The sequence below is a fragment of the Paroedura picta genome, chromosome 3 (genome assembly GCF_049243985.1).
Source record: "Paroedura picta isolate Pp20150507F chromosome 3, Ppicta_v3.0, whole genome shotgun sequence".
NCBI lineage: Eukaryota > Metazoa > Chordata > Lepidosauria > Squamata > Gekkonidae > Paroedura > Paroedura picta.
The window spans coordinates 4177550-4201233 of record NC_135371.1 but is presented as its reverse complement, the minus strand read 5'-3'; the positions used below and the strand labels follow the sequence as shown (position 1 = coordinate 4201233).

General features: G+C 53.1%; 3 protein-coding genes across 3 annotated transcripts in view; 1 reads left to right on the top strand and 2 right to left on the bottom strand.

The window, feature by feature from the left end:
- Window positions 1–14352, bottom strand: part of LOC143834154 (uncharacterized) — a 45785-nt gene extending 31433 nt beyond the window's left edge. Inside the window, 7 exon segments of the mRNA XM_077330759.1 lie at window positions 5544–6552; window positions 7221–7347; window positions 7431–7501; window positions 8515–8629; window positions 8859–9335; window positions 12420–12896; window positions 14133–14352. Coding sequence (XP_077186874.1) covers window positions 5544–6552; window positions 7221–7347; window positions 7431–7501; window positions 8515–8629; window positions 8859–9335; window positions 12420–12866 — 2246 coding nt within the window. The 5' untranslated portion in view covers window positions 12867–12896; window positions 14133–14352.
- LOC143834124 (uncharacterized) lies at window positions 11043–12234 on the top strand. Its single transcript, XM_077330731.1, has 2 exons — window positions 11043–11536; window positions 11746–12234. Exons 1-2 carry the CDS (start codon window positions 11063–11065, stop codon window positions 11749–11751), a joined length of 480 nt encoding a protein of 159 aa, XP_077186846.1. The 5' UTR covers window positions 11043–11062; the 3' UTR covers window positions 11752–12234.
- A 278-nt stretch (window positions 14353–14630) lies between the features above and the next one.
- LOC143834036 (uncharacterized) lies at window positions 14631–22897 on the bottom strand. The gene is given in 6 exon segments (XM_077330562.1): window positions 14631–17971; window positions 17973–18990; window positions 19856–19982; window positions 20066–20136; window positions 20714–20828; window positions 22228–22897. Coding segments are annotated over 5 exon segments (1671 nt in total). The 5' UTR covers window positions 22228–22897; the 3' UTR covers window positions 14631–17631.
- Between the last annotated feature and the right edge of the window lie 787 nt (window positions 22898–23684).

Genomic DNA, 23684 nt, shown 5'->3' with positions numbered 1-23684 from the left:
ATGCTGAACCATTAAGCAATACCCTTTGTGTACGATCTGTCAGCCAGTTATCGATCCACCTGATAGAATTAGGATCCATACCACATTTTACCAACTTGTCAACAAGAATATCAAGTAGAACCTTATCCAACACTTTACTGAAATCCAGGTAATCTATGTCCACAGTATTCCTCTTATCCAGCAAGGTAGTAACTTACTCGGAAAAAGAGATATGGTTGGTCTGACATGATTTGTTCTTGTGAAACCTGTGCTGATGCTTAGAAATCACAGCTCTCTGTTCCAGCTGCTCAAGGACTGACTATTAAATGATTTGTTCCAAAATTTTGCCCACTACAGATGTCAAGCTGATGGGTCAATAGTTACCCGGATCCTCCTTTTCCCCTTTCTTGAAGATGGGGACAACATTTGCCCGCCTCCAATCATCTAGCACCTTACCTGTTCTCCAAGAAGTGTCATAAATAATTGACAGAGGTTCAGAGATTACATTTGCAAGTTCTTTTAGTACTCTTGGATGCAACTCTTGGGCACCCTCCTGAGCCGGCGTCCTCTGCCAGTCCTCTGAAGGAGCTCCTCCTGCCTCAGAGAAATTCCCTTCCATCTCCAGGGATGGTCCCCACATCTGAAAGAGCAGCAAGAGAGACGGGTGAGAGAAGAACCGGAACAGGCTGAGGAGATGGCTCTTGCTCCACTCCGAGACTCCTCAACCCACCATTTTCCCAGCAGAACAGCTTGCCTGCTGTGAGGATATGTGGCTGCCCGGCACGGCCAGCCTGGTCGAGGCGGCAGAGGTGGAGGGGGAAGCCTTCCCACCCTGTGAGCCAATCCTCCGAAGCCCCGCTGCCATCTGCCAGCCGCCCACCGCAGGAAGCCTTCTGCCCTGGCAAAGGGACAGCCCCGCCACGTCACTGACGCGCTTGGCCCTGTTCCTTTGCCATCCCTGAAGCCCCGCAGCTGCCTGGCAGCCCCCCAGGGGAATTGGCCCCGCCCCAAAGCCAAGGGACACCGCGGGACTCCACGACGACCCAGGTAGGCTGCCACCCATCTTGGCCCCCCAAACTTCCCTTGCCGCCCCCCCAACACTGGGCCCCGCACACCGCCGCCGCTTCCCCGGCCGCAAACACCCACTCACCCACCCACACTTCTCTACCCCCAACTCTTCCCCCCCTCGCCACTCACCCCTGCACTCCGCAGCCACCGTTCCCCCGCTCCCAAACACCTACTCATCCCTTCCCACATTCGCGATTGGCCCCCCCCAACCGCCCAGCGGACCCTTCCCCCGCTCCCTTCCACAATTACACAATAACACAATTATTAACCTACTAATATACCTAAATATTGTTAATAATAATATTGTATTATTGGCTGCAGGAGCCCCCCACCCCTCAGTCAGTCTGGCCTGCAGCAGGAAAGGGAAGGCCCAGAGCTTGACTGGGCGAATTTGGCTCTTCCCTTGGCAGGCCCGAGCCACGGGGGAACCGCAAGGAAGCAGCAGCAGCAGGAGGCACCCCTGAAGCAGGAGCAGCCTTGCACTTCTACCAGTTCCGGTTGGGCCTTCCTCTTTGCCTGGGTCCCTGGGCACTGTTTGGTAGGACGGCCTCTGGGCCAAGGAGTGCCCTTGCAGAAGGTCCCTGCAGAGGATTCTGCTTCCTTGAATGCTGCTTATGTGCAAAGCCTCTGGGATCTCCGTGAACCTCTTGCTGTGAAGTTCTGGGGTGGATGATCAATATTGTTACACTCCTAAACTATTTAATGCCTGGAAAGTTTTTTAGTTATGAAGCAATCTTACATCGTGTTAAGCTACAAAGTTGCTGTCATCTGTTGAATTGGGGGGGGGGCACTAGAAAAGGTGATGACCTTCTTGTGGCGCAGAGTGGTAAGGCAGCTGACATGGTGTCTGAAGCTCTGCCCATGAGGCTGGGAGTTTGATCCCAGCAGCCGGCTCAAGGTTGACTCAGCCTTCCATCCTTCCGAGGTCGGTAAAATGAGTACCCAGCTTGCTGCTGGGGGGTAAACGGCAATGACTGGGGAAGGCACTGGCAAACCACCCCGTATTGAGTCTGCCATGAAAACGCTGGAGGGCGTCACCCCAAGGGTCAGACATGACCTGGTGCTTGCACAGGGGAGACCTTTACCTTTAGAAAAGGTGATCCTTTGGCACCAGATTGAAGTGCATTTTTAAAATGAGTGGATCCAGGAGAATCCCAATAGATCTGCAGTTCCCTTTTCTGCAGGGGGGAGGGGCATCCGGATTCTCCAGGGGAGGGGCGGGGGGAGGAGGGGGGAGCTCTGGCCCAAATGCGCGGCTTGTGGGGCGGCCAAGCAGCGACCTCCGTGGCGGAGGAGCCCCTTTTCTCTGCCCCCCTCCCTCCCTCCCTTCTTTCTGGCCTCTGCAAGGACCGGGATCCAACCCTCCCCCACCCACGACGCCCAAATCCCCCCTCCCCCGCCAGATTAGCCCCCTCCAGCCTTACTTGCGAGTAGACCTCCCGGGCTCCGGCCGCTCCTCCTTCCCCTGCAGCCCTCCCCGCCCCTCCCCCTCCCAGGAAAGGAGCACCCCCCGCCTCTCTAGCCCTAGCTCTATACTCGGTCGCCTTAACCCCCTCGGGGCTGCAGGGAAAGGAAAGGGCTCCTCTCCTCGCCCAGGGCCCGACTGGATGCCCCTCTGAAGCCGACCTTGGCCGCCCCCCTCCCTCCCCCCCCCCAGGAGGCTTTGCGTGGCCTCCCCCTCCCCACAGACCCTGAGGTGGGGGGACCAGCGCCGCCCCCTGCCCGGGACTCCGGCCCATCCCCCCTTGACTTGAGCTGCGGTGTTCCTGGACATGTGCTCTGCCCCATGGCCCCCATGCTCTCTTCCTCCTTCTATTTAATATCTGTAGGGCACCACTGGGAAAGGTGATTGGGAGACGTGATTGGCTGGTGAGTTTGAAGAAGAAGAGGAAAAGTTGTTTCTTATATGCCGCTTTCTCTACCCAAAGGAGTCTCAAAGGGGCTTACAGTCGCCTTTCCATTCCTCTCCCCACAACAGACACCCTGTGGGGTGGGTGAGGCTGAGAGAGCCCTGATTTCACTGCTCGGTCAGAACAGTTTTCTCAGTGCTGTGGCGAGCCCAAGGTCACCCAGCTGGCTGCATGTGGGGGACTGTGGAATCAAACCCAGTTTGCCAGATTAGAGGTCTGCGCTCCTAACCACTTCACCAAACACGGCTGAGCCAGTGCAAACATCATGAGTCTCCACCTGGATCCATGCTTTGGAAATAGGTGTTTGCCCTGTGCCGCTCCTGGGAAGGGGCAGACGGGTGATTTTCGTGGGCTGCCTACAGACTCCACCCCCCCTCCCGTCTTGTTTGGCAGGGGTTCCGTTTTGTTCTGCTGCAAAAACGACACAAAGTCTCCATGCCTTGATCCGCACCAGGGTATTCTGGATGCCTCCCTGTCCGTGAAGGCCCAGCTCCCGGGGCAGCCCAGCAGGGGGGGAGGCGACAAGGGTCAGGAATAAATCAAACCAGGGGCCGGCCCTTCACTGAGCGAGGAGGAGGAGGGAAAGCGGCGGCCCCCCTCCACTGCTCTTCCTGGCTCCCCCTAAGCAGCAGAGGCCAGGCCAAGCACGTGGCTGCCCAGAAAGAAAGAGGTCGACGGGCAGACTCTGTGTGAAGTCCAGCTTTTTGGCCAGAGGTTCCCGGCCGCCACAGGAGAAATGCAATGCTTTGCACAGTCCCTTCCAGAGCACAACCGGAACAAATGATGAGGCCACACTTGGGTCAGTGGCAGATCACATTAACCAGTCTGTATTGTTTCACTTTAAAGTCTCCTGGTGCTCTGAGCAGCTTTCTTGTGTCTTTAATAAGTGGCAGTCAAAACCCCATTAACAGAGAGTCCTCCACACCACCTTCCAACCAAACACCCCCAAGACTCTTTCACTAGCTCTAAAGGTAATCCTCATGCCCACTAGAGTTCCTTTATCAAAATCTAGGTCACCCATTAACTAAACTAATTCCTCCATCATAAATACAGGGGGCAGGTCTATTTCTGGCATGAGACCTATACCTCAGATCGATATTTTTGTGCTCTTGCTCCATGAAGTACTGGATGTGCGCCTTTAACAATGCTGAAGCTCATGATCAACTAACTAGACTGAATGCAGCTGTGAGACCTAGAAGCACAAGGAACACCTCTCTGCCTGATCCAGTTGTCTTAGGTCATCAATCACAGCGACCAGAGCCATTTCAACCCCATGGTCAAGTCACCATCCAGACTGGAGCGGGCCCCAAACCCATTCTTCTAGGTATGCTTTTAATTGATTCGCAAACCCCCCAACCAGAAACACTAAGTGTGAGACAGGGTGGTGGCTGGTTGACTCCTGCTGATCCAAGGATGGTTTCTTCCATAAGGGCCGGACCACGGCCTCCCCAGCAATGTCCCTCATAATAGGAAGAGGGTTATTGTTCCTCAGAGAGGCCTCCTGATTCTCACACTGCCCACTTTAAGGAGCCCTGAGGGACAGGAGTCAGGGGGGCAAGTGGTCCTTGAGAAGAAGACTTGGTTCTTATATGCTGCTTTTCTCTACCCAAAAGAGTCTCTAAGCGGCTTACATTCGCCTTCCCTTTCCTCTCCCCACAACAGACACCCTGTGAGGCTAACAACCTGTCCATATCTGCTTAGGAAAACTTTCAAAAGCATCCATATATGGTCATGCTAACCCGCCCAAGCTCACAAAATGGCCCATGATTGGCTTGGACAGAGAGGGAAAGGCCTCAGCCACAAACATCCTTGCTGGCCAAGGAGTGTTGCAGGAGGGGTGGATTCCTGTCTGCAAGGTAGCCTTGCCTCTTGGATTACTGTTCCATGATGGGGCACCTTGCCACCTTGAGCGGCATCTCCACTCAATCCAGAGCATGTCAAGGCAGGGAGGGGGGGTGTAGACAGCTGAATCCAATCCGGAGTGGCTCACTTTCCTTCCTCCCCTTCCGAAATCTTTCTCACACTCTCTGCCTCTCCTCAATTACCTGGTGCTTCCAGTTCAAGAGCACCTGGGTTATCCAAGCAAAATCTGGAGACACCCCTCATGATTTACTGATTAATATTTTATTATTATTATTATTATTATTATTATTAGCAACCACCCCCAGAGGAAGAAAAGCAGGCAAGCAATAGGTTGCAGACCAGCTTGGCATTGCAAGGACATAGGGAGGGGCTGTATGAAGCGGCTGGTGGGGGGGATCTGAGAGGCTAGGGGATAAAGGCAGGAAGATGGGAAGGAGGGTTGTGAGGGTACATGATCATAAAGAAATGGAGAACATCAGGAATTGTGGTGGTGGGAAGGGGGTACCTCCCTGCCTTTCAGCATTGAAGGGAATCAAGCTGCCACTATTACACACGGCAAGTGGGGGAGGAAACACTCGCGGCAACAATAGCCTCTCCCGCGTGTGGATTCTTTGATGCTGCTGAAGACTGTTTCTCTTACTGAATTTCCTTCCACACTTCGAGCATTCAAAAGGTTTCTCCTCTGTGTGGATTCTCTCATGCTGCTGAAGATGGCCACTACACCTGAATCCCTTTCCGCACTCTGGGCATTCAAAAGGTTTCTCCCCCGTATGGATTCTCTGATGTTGCTGAAGAACACTACTGCATCTGAATTTCTGTCCACACTCTGAACAATCAAAAGGTTTCTCCACTGTGTGAATTCTTTGATGCTGCTGAAGATTGCCACCCTGACTGAATTTCTTTCCACACTCCAAGCACTCAAAAGGTTTCTCCTCTGTGTGAATTCTCTGATGCTGCTGAAGATGGCCACTACGACTAAATCTCTTTCCACAGTCTGAGCATGCAAAAGGTTTCTCCCCTGTGTGGCTTCTTCGATGCTGCTGAAGATAGCCCCTCCACCTGAATCTCTTTCCACAGTCTGAGCATTCAAAAGGTTTCTCCCCTGTGTGACTTCTTTGATGCTGCTGAAGATATCCACTCCACCTGAATCTCTTCCCACAGTATGAGCATTCAAAAGGTTTGTCCCCTGTGTGGATTCTTTGATGTATCTGAAGGTGCCCACTATGACTGAATTTTTTCCCGCACTCTGAGCATTCAAAAGGTTTTTCCCCTGTATGGATTCTTAAATGCTTCTGAAGATCGCTAGTGCATCTGAATTTCTTTCCACACTCTGAGCATTCAAAAGGCTTCTCCCCTGTGTGGATTCTTTGATGCTGGTGAAGATTACCATTCCGACTAAATTTTTTTCCACACTCTAAGCATTCAAAACGTTTCTCCCCTCCATGGATTCTTTGATGCTGCTGAACATCACTACTGAATCTGAATTTCTTTCCACACTCTGAGCATTCAAAAGGCTTCTCCCCTGTGTGGATTCTTTGATGCTGCTGAAAATCACCATTGAATCTGAATGTTTTTCCGCACTCTGAGCATGCAAAAGGTTTCTCCCCTGTGTGGATTCTTTGATGCCGCTGGAGATGATCCCTCCGACTGAATTTGTTTCCGCAATCTGAGCATTCAAAACTTATCTCCTCTGTGTTGGTTCTTTGACTGTGACTGAATTTTCCGGCTTCTTCTGCAGAGAAAGAAATTGTTCTTAGATTGGGAAGGAAAGAAATTGAAGACAAAATAAAAATATTCCAGAAGGACTGATACGTGGTCAGGATCAAAGGACAGAAGCCCAAACAGAAAAAGGGAAAACATCCATTTCAGTTTAGTTCGTTCACACTGAATGACAGTAGTAGTAGTAAAAGAAGAAGACTTGGTTCTTATATGCTGCTTTTCTGTATTACTGCTAGGTCAGAACAGCTTTATCAGTGCTGTAGCGAGCCCAAGGTCACCTAGCTGCTTGCATGTGGAGACCACAGAATCAAACCCGTACTCCTGACCACTACACCAAGCTGGGTCTCCCCCTCCCCAAGGGGCGGGGCAGTTAGAAAGTATGGCCACGGAGAACTTAGAATCTGGCCCCTTTCAGGATCTTTCTGAGGCCCCCTCGTCCTCACTTTGGCCTCAAGGAATGACACCCACCCTGCCATAGCTGATGGCCCCAACACAAGACTCCTGGGCCAGACAGGAGGTCTGGGTCGCCCCACCCAGCCATGCTGAATTCTGCTTTTGGTGCCATGGCAAGCCCAAACTACCCAGCTGGGCTGGATATATCTGGGTGGGCCTCAAAATAACGTATCACTGTGTAATAGTTTGATTCTCATGTTATATGAAAAAGGAGCAAAGCATACTTACCGAGAAAGACCACGCTCCCCCAGTTCTCCAGCATGACTTCCCTGTACAGAGCTCTTTGGCCTGGATCCAGCAGGGCCCACTCCGCCTCCGAGAAATCCACCACCACCTCCTCAAAGGAAACGGGAGACTGAAAGAAAAGGCAGGTTCCCTCCTCAGAGATCGTGCCAAGAGCTCTGAGCCCCCAGGCTGCCCCCTGCTCCTCTCTCCTACCTGGACTGCAAGTGCAGCAGCCGTTTCTTCCCCTCTGCAAGGATGATGGTTCAGCAGCATCTCTCCACTGCCTGCAAGGGAGAGAAGACAGTCTGAAGGTGCCCTGTGCACTCCAGAGCTAGAAGGAGAACAGCATCCCAGCTGGATCCGATCGAAGGCACAGAAACCCCTTTCTCCCACTAGCTCCCCCCCTCAATGACACCCCCTTGTTTCCAAGGTCCTGGCAGTTAAGGGGAATGTGTGGAAATGATGTTATGCAGCTACTGTTCTTCACAGGTACACTGCTCCAGAATGTGGAGTTTCCATTTATTCACCATGGCAAATAGCTCTGTTCTAATTGGTCTCTTTGTGTGTGTGTGTGTGTTAGGAGCTGCCATGAGTCCCTTGAAGGTATAGAAGATGTCATATATATATATATATATACACACACACATACATACATACATACACATATAAAGGTAAAGGTAAAGGTATCCCCTGTGCAAGCACCGAGTCATGTCTGACTCTTGGGGTGACGCCCTCTAGCGTTTTCATGGCAGACTCAATACGGGGTGGTTTGCCAGTGCCTTCCCCAGTCATTACCGTTTACCCCCCAGCAAGCTGGGTACTCATTTTACCGACCTCGGAAGGATGGAAGGCTGAGTCAACCTTGAGCCGGCTGCTGGGATCGAACTCCCAGCCTCATGGGCAAAGCTGTCAGACAGCTGCCTTTCCACTCTGCGCCACAAGAGGCTCTTACATACACACACACACACACACACACACACACACACACACATATATATATATATATATATATATATATATATATATATATATATATATATATATATATATATATATATATATGAGAGATATAAACGACATTTTCCTAAATGTGAATAAGAATGGAGTTGCCCTCCCCGAGTCTGTCTAACCCATTTCTATACTGAGTGGCCATCATGACATCTGCTAGCAATGAGTACCACAAGCCTCCTTTGTATCTCCTCCGGAATTATCTCCTTTTATTCTCTGACCTGAACTACCACCCTGTGCTCAATTTCACCATGTGCCCAACCCCCATCTGGGCAGCAGTCACCCTTACCAGGGGAGAGGGCCTCTTGGGCACCCTCCTGAGCCGGCGTCCTCTGCCAGTCCTCTGAAGGAGCTCCTCCTGCCTCAGAGAAATTCCCTTCCATCTCCAGGGATGGTCCCCACATCTGAAAGAGCAGCAAGAGAGACGGGTGAGAGAAGAAGTGGAACAGGCTGAGGAGATGGATCCTGCTCCACTCTGGGACTCCTCAGTCCTGCATTGACCAGCAGAACAACCCCAGTGGCAAGAATCAGGGTTCTGCTTTCTTCCCAGACTAGTGGCAATAATCCAGAGGTGGAAATATCTGGCAGGGAAGCCTCAGGAGAGGGTCGTTGCATGGAAGGAAACCCCCTCACCTGGTCCACCTGCCTCTTCTCCTCCGCCTGGCTCAGGAGGAAGCCTTCGGCCAGGGCCACCGCCTGGGAGCTGCTCTCCGGCCCGCATCCTCTCACCCAGCCCTGCATCTCCTGGGGCAGGAGGGCCAGGAACTGCTCCAGGATCACCAGGTCCAGGATCTGCTGCTTGGTGTGCCTCTCTGGCTCCAGCCAGCGGTTGCAAAGTCCGTGGAGCCGGCTGCAAACCTCTCGGGGCCCATCAGCCTCCTGGTACTGGAACTGCCGGAAGCGTCGGCTGTGCACCTCTCTGGTCATCGTTTCCTGAGCCAGGATTTCTGGAGCGGTTCCTTCCCAAGATTCAGCACCACCCCCTGCCTGGGTGGGACAGAGGCCTTTCCTTGCTGTCTGGCTAATTCCACGTCCTTCTGGGTCCGGCTCTTCCTTCACCTCCCTCTTGTTGTGGGTCATCACGGATTGTGGAAAGAGGCCCCTCCGCACCTGGATATGAAAAGAAAGAGGAAAAGATATCAAAAAAGTAGGAAAAAACCAAAGGTCTCAGAGGAAACTATTTTGTGATTTGTGCTCTGCCCCATGGAGTTCCACAGGGCTCTCTCATAACACACACACACACACACAACGTGTCTTTAATATCCGTATGGAGCCCCTGGGAGAAGTCTTTAGGAGATGTGATTGGATGGTGCGTTTTCAGGTGACCCAATTCAGAAATCGGGAGGATTCATCAGGATCCATATTTGGGAACCACGTTTGGCAGTCCTAAGAGATGGAGGGGGGTTGTTCTGGTGCTGCCTAGAGAGTAAGCCCCAATCTACAAGACCCTCGTTTTTATTTTGTTGGAAAGCAAAAATCATACAAATTCTCAAGGAGGATTTTGAACTCGGATTGTTATTCATTATTATTATTATTGTTATTATTATTTTATTATTGTTCAGCAATACTGGATATGTCAGTTTTGGGGCTCAGGCATACATACATACGTACATAAATACATACATTCATTCATTCAATTGTAACCTGCTCCTTATTCATCAGTCACCTCAGGGTGGCTCCGTAAAACTAGATCAGGGGTCCCCAACCTTTTGGCACCTGAGGGCTGCATAACTGTGCCCAGTGCCCAAAGAGGGACACACCTTAAACCAGAAGTGTAACAGAATTATTAACCTACTAATATACCTAAATAAATTTAGATCAAAAGTGAACATTCAGTCAGCGTGATTTTTGTGGCTGTTTTCTCTTATCCAAGGCATTGATGTTCAAGTCAAGGGCCGCGCAGGAGGAGGTCGGGGGCTACATACGGCCTGCAGGCCTCAGGTTGGGGACCCTTGTTGTAGGTGATAAGAAGCCTTTAAAACCAATGCAAACTGGCAACACGATAACACTCCGTTCATTTGACAGCAGAGTCGTCATATAATATCTGTGCCACTACATATTTCTGTAAGGGTCTGGAGGACGGGCTGTCCTGCCCCTGAGTGCTTCCTCATCCAATAAACAAACAGTTTAGGATTTAGACCAAGGGAGCCAAAAGTTACTGAGCATGGGCACCAGGTTATGTTCTTAGTAGATTATTATATGCATTATTTATATTGTTAATTATCTGTACACCGCCCGTGGCGCCGCGGGCGCCACGGACTAAATAAAACAGTAAGGGGTTCTGGGGCGGGATGCGTCCGGGATGAGGAAGGGTCCGGATTGGACAGACAATGAGAGGGAGCAATCGGCAGGCGCAAAGCGCCTGCCGATTGCTCCCTCTGATTCCCAGCTCCAGCAACTGCCCCAGCAATCAGAGAATCCCTCTGATTCCCAGCCCCAGCAACTGCGAGCCGCGCGCAGCGCGGCTCGCAGTTGCTCCCGGCCTGATGGCCGCTTCCTGAGGGAGCCCCCACGACAACAAGGAGATAGCCGCCGATGCGGCGAGAGGCGCAAAGCGCCTCTCGCCGCGTCAGGCCGTCGCCTCAGGGAGCCCCCGGCACAACAAGAAGATGGCCGCCGCTCAGAAGACGCCGCTCTGGAGCCGCCTGCCTCCGCTCAAAGGAGCCCCCGGAAGTCGCGCGGAGCGCGGCTGCCGGGGACTCCCTGCCCGGCACAACAAGAAGATGGCCACTGCAGAGAAGATGCCGCCCTGGAGCCGCCTGCCTCCGCTCAAGGGAGCCGCCGGCAGCCGCGCGGAGCGCCGCTGCCGGAGACTCCCTGCCCCGCACAACAAGAAGATGGCCACTGCAGAGAAGATGCCGCCCTGGAGCCGCCTGCCTCCGCTCAAGGGAGCCCCCGGCAGCCGCGCGGAGCGCCGCTGCCGGAGACTCCCTGCCCCGCACAACAAGAAGATGGCCGCCGCCGATGCCGCCCGAGGAACCAGCCGCCGCCCAACACTGGGAACAGACGGGAAGCGCCGCGTCAGCCAGCCAACAAGGGAGTCCCCGGCAGCCGCGCACAGCGCGGCTGGCGGGGGCTCCCTGCCCGTCGACCTGCCCGGCTGCCTGGGACTCCCTACGGAGCCACAGCCCAACAGGCCATCAGGAACATGCCTGCTGCCGAGCCGCCGCCGCACACGCCGCCAGACCACCTGGGAGCCGCCGCCCGAAGCTACGGCCTCCCTTCTCCACTACTTTACCGCCCCGCCGCCGAAAAAAGGACGTCCCGCCGCTGCTGCTGCCAACCGCACTCGACTATGCCTCCGCTTTCAGGTGCTCTTTCTTTCAAAACGCTGCCCTCGCCTTTCCCCCCCTCTACCCCCGCTTTCTAGCGCCCATTGTATTTTGGGTACAATGGGCTTAATTACTAGTAATATTGTATTATTGGCTGCAAGAGCCCCCACCCCTCAGTCAGTCTGGCCTGCAGCAGGAAAGGGAAGGCCCAGAGCTTGACTGGGCGAATTTGGCTCTTCCCTTGGCAGGCCTGAGCCACGGGGGAACCGCAAGGAAGCAGCAGCAGCAGGAGGCACCCCTGAAGCAGGAGCAGCCTTGCACTTCTACCAGTTCCGGTTGGGCCTTCCTCTTTGCCTGGGTCCCTGGGCACTGTTTGGTAGGACGGCCTCTGGGCCAAGGAGTGCCCTTGCAGAAGGTCCCTGCAGAGGATTCTGCTTCCTTGAATGCTGCTTATGTGCAAAGCCTCTGGGATCTCCGTGAACCTCTTGCTGTGAAGTTCTGGGGTGGATGATCAATATTGTTACACTCCTAAACTATTTAATGTCTAGAAAGTTTTTTTAGTTTTGAAGCAATCTTACATTGTGTCAAGCCACGAAGCTGCTGTCAACTGTTCAATCTGGGGGGCACAAGAAAAGGTCATCCTTTGGCACCAGATTGAAGTGCGTTTTGTTTATATGAGTGGATCCAAGAGGATCCCAGCAGATCTGGAGTTTCCTTTTTTCTGCAGAGGGGGAGAGGCAGGGGAACATCTGGCTTCTCCAGGGGAGGGGGCATTGCTGGGGTGAGCAGGAGCGGAGGGGCAATGGTGTGAACCCCCTGGGAAGGGGTGGGGGAGCAGGGGGGAGCTATGCCCGAAATGCACAGCTTGTGGGGTAGCCAAGTAGCACTCAGGATCCTTCCCTCTGGAAAGAAACCCCCTCACCTGCTCTGCCTGCTTCTTCTCCTCTGCTTGACTCAGGAGGAAGCCTTCGGCCAGGGCCACCGCCTGGGAACTGCCCTCTGGCCCGCATCCTCTGACCCAGCTCTCCATCTCCCGGGGCAGAATAGCCAGGAACTGCTCCAGGATCACCAGGTCCAGGATCTGCTGCTTGCTGTGCCTCTCCGGCTTCAGCCAGTGGCTGCAGAGTCCATGGAGGTGGCTGCAAACCTCTCGGGGCCCCTCGGCCTCCTGGTAGCGGAGCTGCCGGAAGTGTCGGCTGTGCACATCTCTGGTCATCGTTTCCTGAGCCAGGATTTCTGGACCAATTCTTTCCCAAGATTCAGCACCACCCCCTGCCTGGGTGGGACAGAGGCCTTTCCATGCTGTCCTGCTAATTCCATGTCCTTCTGGGTCTTGCTCTTCCTTCATCTTCCCCTTTTCTTGGGTCATCGCAGACTGTGGAAAGAGGCCCCTCTAGACCTGGGCATTAAGAGGGAGAGGGAAATATCAAAAAAGCAGGAAAAAACAAATCTCAGAGGAAACTATTGAGGGATTTGCGCTCTGCGCCATGGAGCACCACAGGGCTATCTCTTAACGCACACAAACACACACACACACAGACACACAAACAAACTGAAGATGATAAAAGGCCTTTAAAACCAATGAAAACTGGCAACACCATTCAGTTGATTCGACAGCAGAGTCAGAATATAAGAGAGAGATCAAAACTGGTAGGGGAGGCCTATAAGATGCTCTATGACTATTTATTATTAAATCTATTTTTTATATATCACCATCCCATGTGGCTCAGGGCGGTGTGCTGAACTTCCTTCCGTACTGGCCTCAACCACATGCCCGGCGGAACAGCTCCACCTTGCAGGGATGGCGGAACGGAGCCAGTTCTCTCAGAGCCCTCATGTACTCTGGCAGCTGAGCCCACCAGGTCCGGAAGGGGCTTTTTACAAATAATTTAAATAAGCAGTTCACCTGGGATTTAGACCCACGGAGTCAAAGGTCACTGAGGATGGGCAGCAGGTTAAGGTCCTTGTATATTATTATATACATTATATAGAGCCTCTTGTGGCGCAGAGTGGTAAGGCAGCTGTCTGAAAGCTTTGCCCATGAGGCTGGGAGTTCAATCCCAGCAGCCGGCTCAAGGTTGACTCAGCCTTCCATCCTTCCGAGGTCGGTAAAATGAGTCCCCAGCTTGCTTGCTGGGGGGTAAAACGGTAATGACTGGGGAAGGCACTGGCAAACCACCCCGTATTCAGTCTGCCATGAAAACGCTAGAGGGCGTCACCCCAAGGGTCAGACATGACTTGGTGCTTGCACAGGGGATACCTTTACCTTTTACCTTTATATTATTATATGCATTATTAGATCGTTAATAATGTTATATTAGTGGCTGCAAAAGCCCCCCCCACCGCTTGGTCAATGCGGCTTCTCCAGGGGAGGGGGCTGCTGGGGTGAACGGGGGGGGGATGCTCTGAACCCCCAGGGGAGGGGCGGGAGGGGGAGGGGGGCTCTTGCCAAAATGCGGGGCTGGTGGGGCGGCCAACAGCACGCAGGTCCTTCCCTCCGGGGGCGGCGGGGCTCCTTTCTCTGCCCCCTCCCTCCCTCCCTCCTTCCCTCCCTCCCTCCTGGCCTCTGCAAGGACCGGGATCCAACCCCTCCCCCTCCAGACTGCGACCCCCATTAGCCCCCCCCCGGCCTTACTTGCGAGTAGACCTCCCGGGCTCCGGCCGCTCCTCCTTCCCCTGCAGCCCTCCCCGCCTCTCTAGCCCCGGACTCGGTCCCCTTAACCCTCTCGGGCCTCTCTAGCCCCGGACTCGGTCGCCTTAACCCTCTCGGGCCTCTCTAGCCCCGGACTCGGTCGCCTTAACCCTCTCGGGGCTGGAGGGAAAGGAAAGGGCTCCTCGCCTCGGCCAGGGCCCGCCCGGACGCATTCCAGCCGCCCCGTGCCCGCCTACTCCCGAGCAGCCCCCTTAAGATCCGTCGCCGGGGAAAGCCCGGCTGCAGTCCGTCCGGTCTGAGCGGCGAGGAAGGGCTGGGGGGAGTGGGTAGGAGGGGCGCAGGTCGGGGGGGGGGGAGGGTCCCGCAGTTGCCTGTCCCCCTCCCCGCTCCCCCCTATTGGGAGTGCCGGGGGGGGGGATTCTCTGCCATGCCCGGGGAAGGCTCCACGCAGAAGGGTCGGAAAGGGGGCCCTGGAATCAGAGTTTGTCCTCTTGCTTTAGACCAACCCAGCCACCCAGTTTTTGTCAAAGAGGGTCAAGCTGCAGTAAATAACTGGTATTTTATGATATAGTGTGCACATTTGTAACATGAAGAAGTTGGCTTTCATAAGCTCTTTTGTCTTCCAGGAGGAGGCTTACAGTTGCCTTCCCTTTCCTCTCCCCGCAACAGACGCCCTGCGAGGGAGGTGAGGCTGAGAGAGGCCCGATATCACTGAAGAAGAGCTGGATCTTCTATGCCTCTTTTCTCGGAGTCTCAAAGCAGCTTACAGTCTCCTACCCTTTCCTCTCTTGACCACAGACACCTTTTAGGCCGAGAGAACCCTGACAGAACTGCTCTGTGAGAACAGCTCTATTAGTGCCATGGTTAGTCCAAGGTCACGTAGCTGGTTGCATGTGGGGGAGCGGGGATTCAAACCCGGCCCGCCAGATTAGAAGCTGTTGCTCTTAACCACCACACCAAGAAACATCGGCTGTCTGAATATCAAACTGGACAATTTACAAGCATCCCCAGGGGATGAGTCTGTCCGATGAACCCCATGAAACCAGATGCATTTCGGCCTCTACAGTCTTCCGCAGTGATCAAAAATATATTCACAGTACAGAACACATTCAGAGAGTAATATATATTTTTCACAGCCAAGTGTTGTCCTCTGACATTTAAAAAAGGGAAAGAAGCAATTATAGGTGAGACTGAGAACAACCATCTGCCCCAACCTTTGGAGAAAAGAAACCAACAGTGGCAAAGCTGATCTTCGGCCCAGCAAGGTGGTGAGTCAGAAACTCATGATCTACTAGATCAAATGAAGCTGTTAGATCTAGAAGCACAAGGAGCACCTCTCTACCTGATCCAGTTGTCTTAGAAGTTCATCAAAGCAACCAGAACTATTTTGGTCAGGTGAGCATGCAGGCTGGAGTGGGTCCCAAACCCATTCGTCTAGGTATGCTTTTAACTGATAAGTTCTGCATCTGGGTCAGAAACCTGAAAAGCATGCCTACTGGATGGGGGATACGCTTCTAGGAAACACTGTGTGTGAACGAGACCTTGGGGTACTTGTGGATTGTAAGCTAAACATGAGCAGGCAGTGTGATGCAGCGGTAAAAAAGGCAAATGCCATTTTGGCCTGTATCAACAGGTGCATCACATCAAAATCACAAGATGTCATAGTCCCATTGTATACGGCACTGGTCAGACCACACCTGGAGTACTGTGTGCAGTTCTGGAGGCCTCACTTCAAGAAGGACATCGATAAAATTGAAAGGGTACAGAGGAGAGCGACGAAGATGATCTGGGGCCAAGGGACCAAGCCCTATGAAGACAGGTTGAGGGACTTGGGAATGTTCAGCCTGCAGAAAAGGAGGTTGAGAGGGGACATGATAGCCCTCCTTAAGTATTTGAAAGGTTGTCATTTGGGCTGACCCTGTGTTGAGCAGGGGGTTGGACTAGATGGACTATATGGCCCCTTCCAACTCTATGATTCTATGATCTGCAGCCCCCCAGTCCACCACTTCCCCAGAAACACTAAGTGTGAGACAGGGTGGTGGCTGGTTGGTTCCTGCTGATCCAAGGATGGTTTCTTCCATAAGGGCCGGACCACAGCCTCCCCAGGAATGTCCCTCATAATAGGAAGAGGGTTATTGTTTCTCAGAGAGGCCTCCTGATTCTCACACCGCCCACTTTAAGGAGCCCTGAGGGACAGGGGGCAATGGGGCAAGTGGTCCTTGAGAAGAAGACTTGGTTCTTATATGCTGCTTTTGTCTATCTGAAGGAGGCTCAAAGTGGCTTCCAGGCACCTTCCCTTTCCTCTCCCCACAACAGACACCCTTTGAGGCTAACAACCTGTTCATTTCTGCTTAGGAAAACTTGAAGCCTTCAAATCCATCCACATATGGTCATGCTATGAGCCTTTTGTGGCGCAGAGTGGTAAGGCAGCCGTCTGAAAGCTTTGCCCATGAGGCTGGGAGTTCAATCCCAGCAGCCGGCTCAAGGTTGACTCAGCCTTCCATCCTTCCGAGGTCGGTAAAATGAGGACCCAGCTTGCTGGGGGGTAAACGGTAATGACTGGGGAAGGCACTGGCAAACCACCCTGTATTGAGTCTGCCATGAAAACGCTGGAGGGCGTCACTCCAAGGGTCAGACATGACTCGGTGCTTGCACAGGGGATACCTTTATGGTCATGCTAACCCACCCTCACAAAATAGCCAGTGATTGGCCTGCGGCGGGAGGGAAAGGGGGGGGCCCCTCATCCATAAACGTCCTTGCTGGCCCAGGAGTGTTGCAGGAGGGGTGCATTCCTGCCTGCTAGGTGGCCTTGCCTCTTGGATTACTGTTCTGCGGTGGGCCATACAGTCCTCTCTGGAAGCAGCATCTCCCCTCAATCCTGAGCATGTCAAGGTGGGGAGAGGGGATCTAGACCATGGGTAGTCAACCTGTGGTCCTCCAGATGTTTATGGACTACAATCCCCATGAGCCCCTACCAGCAAACGCAGGGAATTGCTCATGGGAATTGTAGTCCATGAACATCTGGAGGACCACAGGTTGACTACCCCTGGTCTAGACAGCTGAACCCGACCCAGACTGGCTCGCTTTCCTTCCTCCCCTTCCAAAATCTTTCTCTTTTTCTTACATTCTCAGTCACTCCTCGATTACCTGGTGCTTACGGTTCAGGAGCAACTGGGTTATCCATGCAAAATCTGGAGACTCCCCTCGTGATTTATTGATTTAAAATTTTAAAATTATTATTAGCAACTAGTTCCCCCCACACCTACCCCCCGAGGAAGAAAAGCAGGCAAGCAATAGGTTTCAACCAGCTTGGCATTGCAAGGACACAGGCAGGGGCTGCATAAAGCAGCTGGTGGTCGGGATCTGGGAGGCGAGAGGGGAGAAGCAGGGAGGTAGTTAGCAAGTCTGGGGGGTGGACGATAACATCAGGAATCTGGTGGTGGGAAGGGGGTATCTCCCTGCCTTTCAACGGTGAAGGTAATCAAGCTGCCACTATTGCACACCGCAAGTGGGGGAAGACATCCTCACAGCAACAAGAGCCTCTTCCTGTGTGGATTCTTTTATACTGCAGAAGACTGTTACTCTTACTGAATTTCTTTCCACACTCCAAGCATTCAAAAGGCTTCTCCCCTGTGTGGATACTTTGATGCCGCTGAAGACGGTACCTCCGACTAAATTTGTTTCCACACTCTGAGCATTCAAAAGGTTTCTCCTGTGTGTGGATTCTCTGGTGCTGCTGCTGATGGCCACTGCGATTAAATCTCTTTCCACAGTCTGAGCATTCAAAAAGTTTCTCCCCTGTGTGGATTCCTTGATGCTGGGGAAGATTGACTGAATTTCTTTCCACACTCCAAGCATTCAAAAGGCTTCTCCCCTGTGTGGAGTCTTTGATGCTGCTGAACATCACTCTTCCATCTGAATTTCTTTCCACACTCTGAGCATTCAAACGGCTTGTCCCCTGTGTGGATTCTCTGATGTGTATTAAAATTGTTATGTCGTCTAAATTTCTTTCCACACTCTGAGCATTCAAAAGGGTTCTCCCCTGTGTGGATTTTTTGATGTTCCCGAAGATTACCATTGTGACTGAATTTCTTTCCGCACTCTGAGCATTCAAAAGGTTTCTCCCCTGTGTGGATTCTTTGATGTGTATTGAAATTGTCACGCCGTCTAAATTTCTTTCCGCACTCTGAGCATTCAAAAGGCTTCTCCCCTGTGTGGATTCTTTGATGCTCACGAAGATTACTATTTTGACTGAATTTCTTCCCACACTCTGAGCATTCAAAGGGTTTCTCACCTGTGTGAATTCTTTGATGCAGCTGAAGGTGACCAATCTGACTGAATTTCTTTCCACACTCTGAACATTCAAAAGATTTCTCCCCTGTGTGGATTTTTTGATGCCGGTGAAGACTGCTATTCTGACTGAATTTCTTTCCACACTCTAAGCATTCAAAACGTTTCTCTGCTGCATGGAGTCTTTGATGCTGCTGAACATCACTCTTGCATCTGAATTTCCTTCCACACTCTGAGCATTCAAAAGGCTTCTCACCTGTGTGGATCCTTTGATGCTTCTTAAGTTCGCTACTGCGTCTGAATTTATTTTGACACTCTGAGCATTCAAAAGGTTTCTCTCCTGTATGGATTCTTTGATGCCGCTGAAGTAGGCCACTCCGACTGAATTTCTTTCCACATTCCGAGCATTCAAAAGGCTTCTCCCCTGTGTGGATTCTTTGATGCTGCTGAAGATGGTACCTCCGACTAAATTTGTTTCCGCAATCTGAGCATTCAAAAAGTTTCTCCCCTGTGTGGGTTCTTTGACTGTGACTGAATTTTCTGGCTTCTTCTGCAGAGAAAGAAATTGTTCTTAGATTGGGAAGGAAAGAAATTCGAGGAAGAAGCAAAAATACATACATGGTCAGGATCAAAGGACAGAAGCCCAGACAGTATAAGTGGAAACCATACATTTCTGTTCACAGACACAGTGGATGACAGTATTAGTATTAGTAGTAGTAGTAGTAGTAGTAGTAGTAGTAGTAGTAGTAGAAGAAGAAGAAGAAGAAGAAGAAGAAGAAGAAGAAGAATGGCTTCTTATGTGCCACTTTTCTATATTACTGCTCGGTCAGAACATCTTTATCAGTGCTGTAGCAAGTCCAAGTCCAGCTTGCTGCTGGGGGGTAAACGGTCATGACTGGGGAAGGCACTGGCAAACCACCCCGTATTGAGTCTGCCATGAAAACGCTGGAGGGCGTCACCCCAAGGGTCAGACATGACTCGGTGCTTGCACAGGGGATACCTTTACCTTTACCTTTAGCAAGTCCAAAGTCAGCCAGCTGGTTGCATGTGGGGACCATAGAATCACACCCGCACTCTTGACCACTACCCCAAGCTGGCTCTCCTCCTCCTCAGGGGGCGGGGCAGTTAGAAGGCATGGCTACTGAGAACTTAGAATCTGGCCCCCTCGTCCTCACTTTGGCCTCAGGGAATGGCATCCTCCCTGCCATGGATCATGGTCCCAACACAGGCCTCAGTTACCGCTGGGCCAGACAGGAGGCCTGGTTCGCCCCACCCAGCCATGTGGAATTCTGCTTCTGCTGTCATGGCATACCTGAGCTGCCCAGCTGGGCTGGATATACCTGGTGGGCCTCAAAACAAAATATCACTGTGTACTAGTTTCATTCTCATATGAAAAAGGAGCAAAGCATACTTACCGAGAAATACCACGCTCCCCCAGTTCTCCAGCATGACTTCCCTGTACAGAGCTCTTTGGCCTGGATCCAGCAGGGCCCACTCCGCCTCCGAGAAATCCACCACCACCTCCTCAAAGGAAACGGGAGACTGAAAGAAAAGGGAGGTTCCCTCCTCAGAGATCGTGCCAAGAGCTCTGAGCCCCCAGGCTGTCCCCTGCTCCTCTCTCCTACCTGGACTGCAAGTGCAGCAGCCGTTTCTTCCCCTCTGCAAGGATGATGGTTCAGCAGCATCTCTCCACTGCCTGCAAGGGAGAGAAGACAGTCTGAAGGTGCCCTGTGGACTCCAGAGCTAGAAAGAGGACAGCATCCCAGCTGGATCCGATCGAAGGCACAGAAACCCCTTTCTCCCACTAGCTCCCCCCCTCAATGTTAAAGGCCATTTCCAAGGTCCTGGCAGTTAAGGGGAATGTGTGGAAATGATGTTATGCAGCTACTGGTCTTCACAGGTACACTGCTCCAGAATGTGGAGTTTCCATTTATTCACCATGGCAGATAGCTCTGTTCTAATTGGGCTCTTTTTGTGTGTGTGTATTAGGAACTGCCACGAGTCCCTTGAAGGTATAGAAGATGTTATATATATATAGGAGAGATATAAATGACATTTCCATGAATGTGAATAAGAATGGAGTTGCCCTCCCTGAATCTGTCTAACCCATTTCTATACTGAGTGGCCATCAGGACATCTGCTAGCAATGAGTGCCACAAGTGTCCTTTGTATCTCCTCCGGAATTATCTCCTTTTATTCTCTGACCTGAACTACCACCCTGTGCTCAATTTCACCATGTGCCCAACCCCCATCTGGGCAGCAGTCACCCTTACCAGGGGAGAGGGCCTCTTGGGCACCCTCCTGAGCCGGCGTCCTCTGCCAGTCCTCTGAAGGAGCTCCTCCTGCCTCAGAGAAATTCCCTTCCATCTCCAGGGATGGTCCCCACATCTGAAAGAGCAGCAAGAGAGACGGGTGAGAGAAGAAGTGGAACAGGCTGAGGGGATGGATCCTGCTCCACTCTGGGACTCCTCAGTCCTCCATTGACCAGCAGAACAACCCCAGTGGCAAGAATCAGGGTTCTGCTTTCTTCCCAGCCTAGTGGCAATAATCCAGAGGTGGAAATATCTGGCAGGGAAGCCTTAGGAGAGGGTCGTTGCATGGAAGGAAACCCCCTCAACTGCTCCAGCCTGTGTTGAGGCAGCTGCACTTGTTGCCAATTGCTGGTTGTTCCTGGCCCTAGAGAAGCGACCAGGTCCAGGGCCTTTTCGGTCCTGGCCCCTACCTGGTGGAACGAGCTCCCAGGTGAGCTGCGGGCCCTGCGGGATTTACCAGCTTTCCGCAGGGCCTGCAAGACGGAGCTCTTCCGCCAGGTTTTTGGTTGAGGCCGGGGACAGCGAATGAGAGTCAGTATCAGCGGTCCCCAAACGTTTGGCATATGAGCGCTGGATTACTTTGCCCAGTGTCCAAAGAGGACCACATCTTAAACCAAAATGTAACAAAATAGTTAGCCTACATGAATACCTAAACGTAGATCAAAAGTAAACATTCAAAGGCAAATGAAGAGATGTTAACTTTAATGCAATCCATTTTGGAACAATATTTTACTGTGGAATCCTTTCATGTAGCTACACATGCGTCCCTAGTCACTGTGGTTTTTGTGGCTGTTTTATGTTAGCCAAGGCAACTCAACGGCTGCACAATGTTCAACTCAATGTTCAGCTCAACGGCTGCACAGGAGGAGGTCGGGGGCTGCATGCAGCCAGGAGGCCTGAGGTTGGGGACCTCTGCTGAAGATGGCAAAATGCCTTTGAAACGAATGAAAACTGGCAGCGCCATTCAGTTGATTCAACAGCAGAGCTGGAATATATAATATATAAGAGAGAGATCAAAGCTGGTAGGGGAGGCCTATAAGACGTTCCATGATTATTATATCATTTATTGTTTATATACGGCCATCCCATGTGGCTCAGGGCGGTGTGCTGAACTTCCTTCTGTAGTGGCCTCAACCACATGCCCAGCGGAACAGCTCCGCCTTGCAGGGATGGCGGAACCGAGCCAGTTCTCTCAGAACCCTCATGTACTCTGGGAGCCAAGCCCACCGGTCCGGACGGGGCTTTTAAAAAAATAATTTAAATAAGCAGTTCAGGATTTAAACCTCGGGAGCCAAAGGTCACTGCGGGTGGACAGCATAAGCTGCTTGCACATTATTGCATGCATTATTATACCGTTAATAACATGATATTAGTGGCTGCACAGAGGCCCCGGGAGGCCGCCCGGAAGCGCCTCTGCAAGGACCGGGATCCAACCCCGCCCCCTCCCCGCCAGACTGCGACCCCCCCAGGCTTACTTGCGAGTAGACCTCCCGGGCTCCGGCCGCTCCTCCTTCCCCTGCAGCCCTCCCCGCCCCTCCCCCTCCCAGGAAATGAGCCCATCCGTCTCTCTAGCCCCAGACTCGGTCGCCTTAACCCTCTCGGGCCTCTCTAGCCCCGGACTCGGTCGCCTTAACCCTCTCGGGCCTCTCTAGCCCCGGACTCGGTCGCCTTAACCCTCTCGGGCCTTTCTAGCCCCGGACTCGGTCGCCTTAACCCTCTCGGGGCTGCAGGGAAAGGAAAGGGCTCCTCTCCTCGGCCAGGGCCCGACTGGATGCCCCTCTGATTCCGCCCCTCCTCCCCCTCCCTCCGGCGCCTACCCAGGAGGCTTTGCGTGGCCTCCCCCTCCCCGCAGCCCCTGAGGTGGCTGCAGTCCGTCCGGTGGGGCTCTGCCCAGGCGAGGAGCCCCTTCCCCTTCCCCGCAGCCCCGGCAGAGAGAGGGAGGGAGAGGGAGAGAGAGAGAGAGAGGGAGGGAGGGAGCGGGAGAGTCGCAGTCGGCGCCCGGGCAGCTCTCCTTCGGCCTTGTTCGCAGCCCCGGCGGGGGAGGAAGGGCGGCGGGAAGAGCAACCGGGAAGGAAGGCGTCGGCCGGGCGGCCCCGGAGCTGCCCAGAAAGGGGTCCCAGGCCCCCCTCCCCCCCCCGCCTCACACCAGCCGCGCCTGAAGGAAGGGGGCTGGACTGGAGCTCTGCCCCGAGGCCCGCGAGGAGCCCTCGCTCCCTCCCTCTCTCCCGGATCTGCAGGGCCCCCTGGGAGAGGGGGGTGAGCGGGGGGGGTTTTGCGGGGGGCCCCGTCGGGGGGGGGTCTCCACCTGGATCCATAGAATCACAGAATCCCTCCTGAGCCGGTGTCCTCTGCCACTTTTCCCCCTGATATCTAGCCTATATCGTTGTACTTGAAGTTTAAACCCATTACTGCGTGTCCTCTCCTCCGCAGCCAGCAGAAACAGCATCCTGCCCTCCTCCAAGTGACAACCTTTCAAATACTTAAAGAGGGCTATCATGTCCCCTCTCAACCTCCTTTTCTCCAGGCTGAACATTCCCAAGTCCCTCAACCTCTCTTCATAGGGCTTGGTCCCTTGGCCCCAGATCATCTTCGTCGCTCTCCTCTGTACCCTTTCAATTTTATCGACGTCCTTCTTGAAGTGAGGCCTCCAGAACTGCACACAGTACTCCAGGTGTGGTCTGACCAGTGCCGTATACAATGGGACTATGACATCTGGTGAATTTGATGTGATGCCCCTGTTGATACAGCCCAAAATGGCATTTGGAAGGGCGTTTTTGCCCCGTGCCGCTCGTGGGAAGGGGCAGGCAGGGGGGTTTCGGGGGCTGCCTACAGACTCCGCCCCCACCTCCCGTCTTGTTCCGCTCCATGCCTTGATCCGCACCAGGGTCTGCTGGATGCCTCCCTGTCCATGAAGGCCCAGCTCCCGGGGCAG

What these genes read in the sequence shown, in the direction of transcription:
- LOC143834124 (XM_077330731.1), top strand. Translation starts at nt 11,063, where the DNA reads ATGGCCACTGCAGAGAAGATGCCGCCCTGGAGCCGCCTGCCTCCGCTC.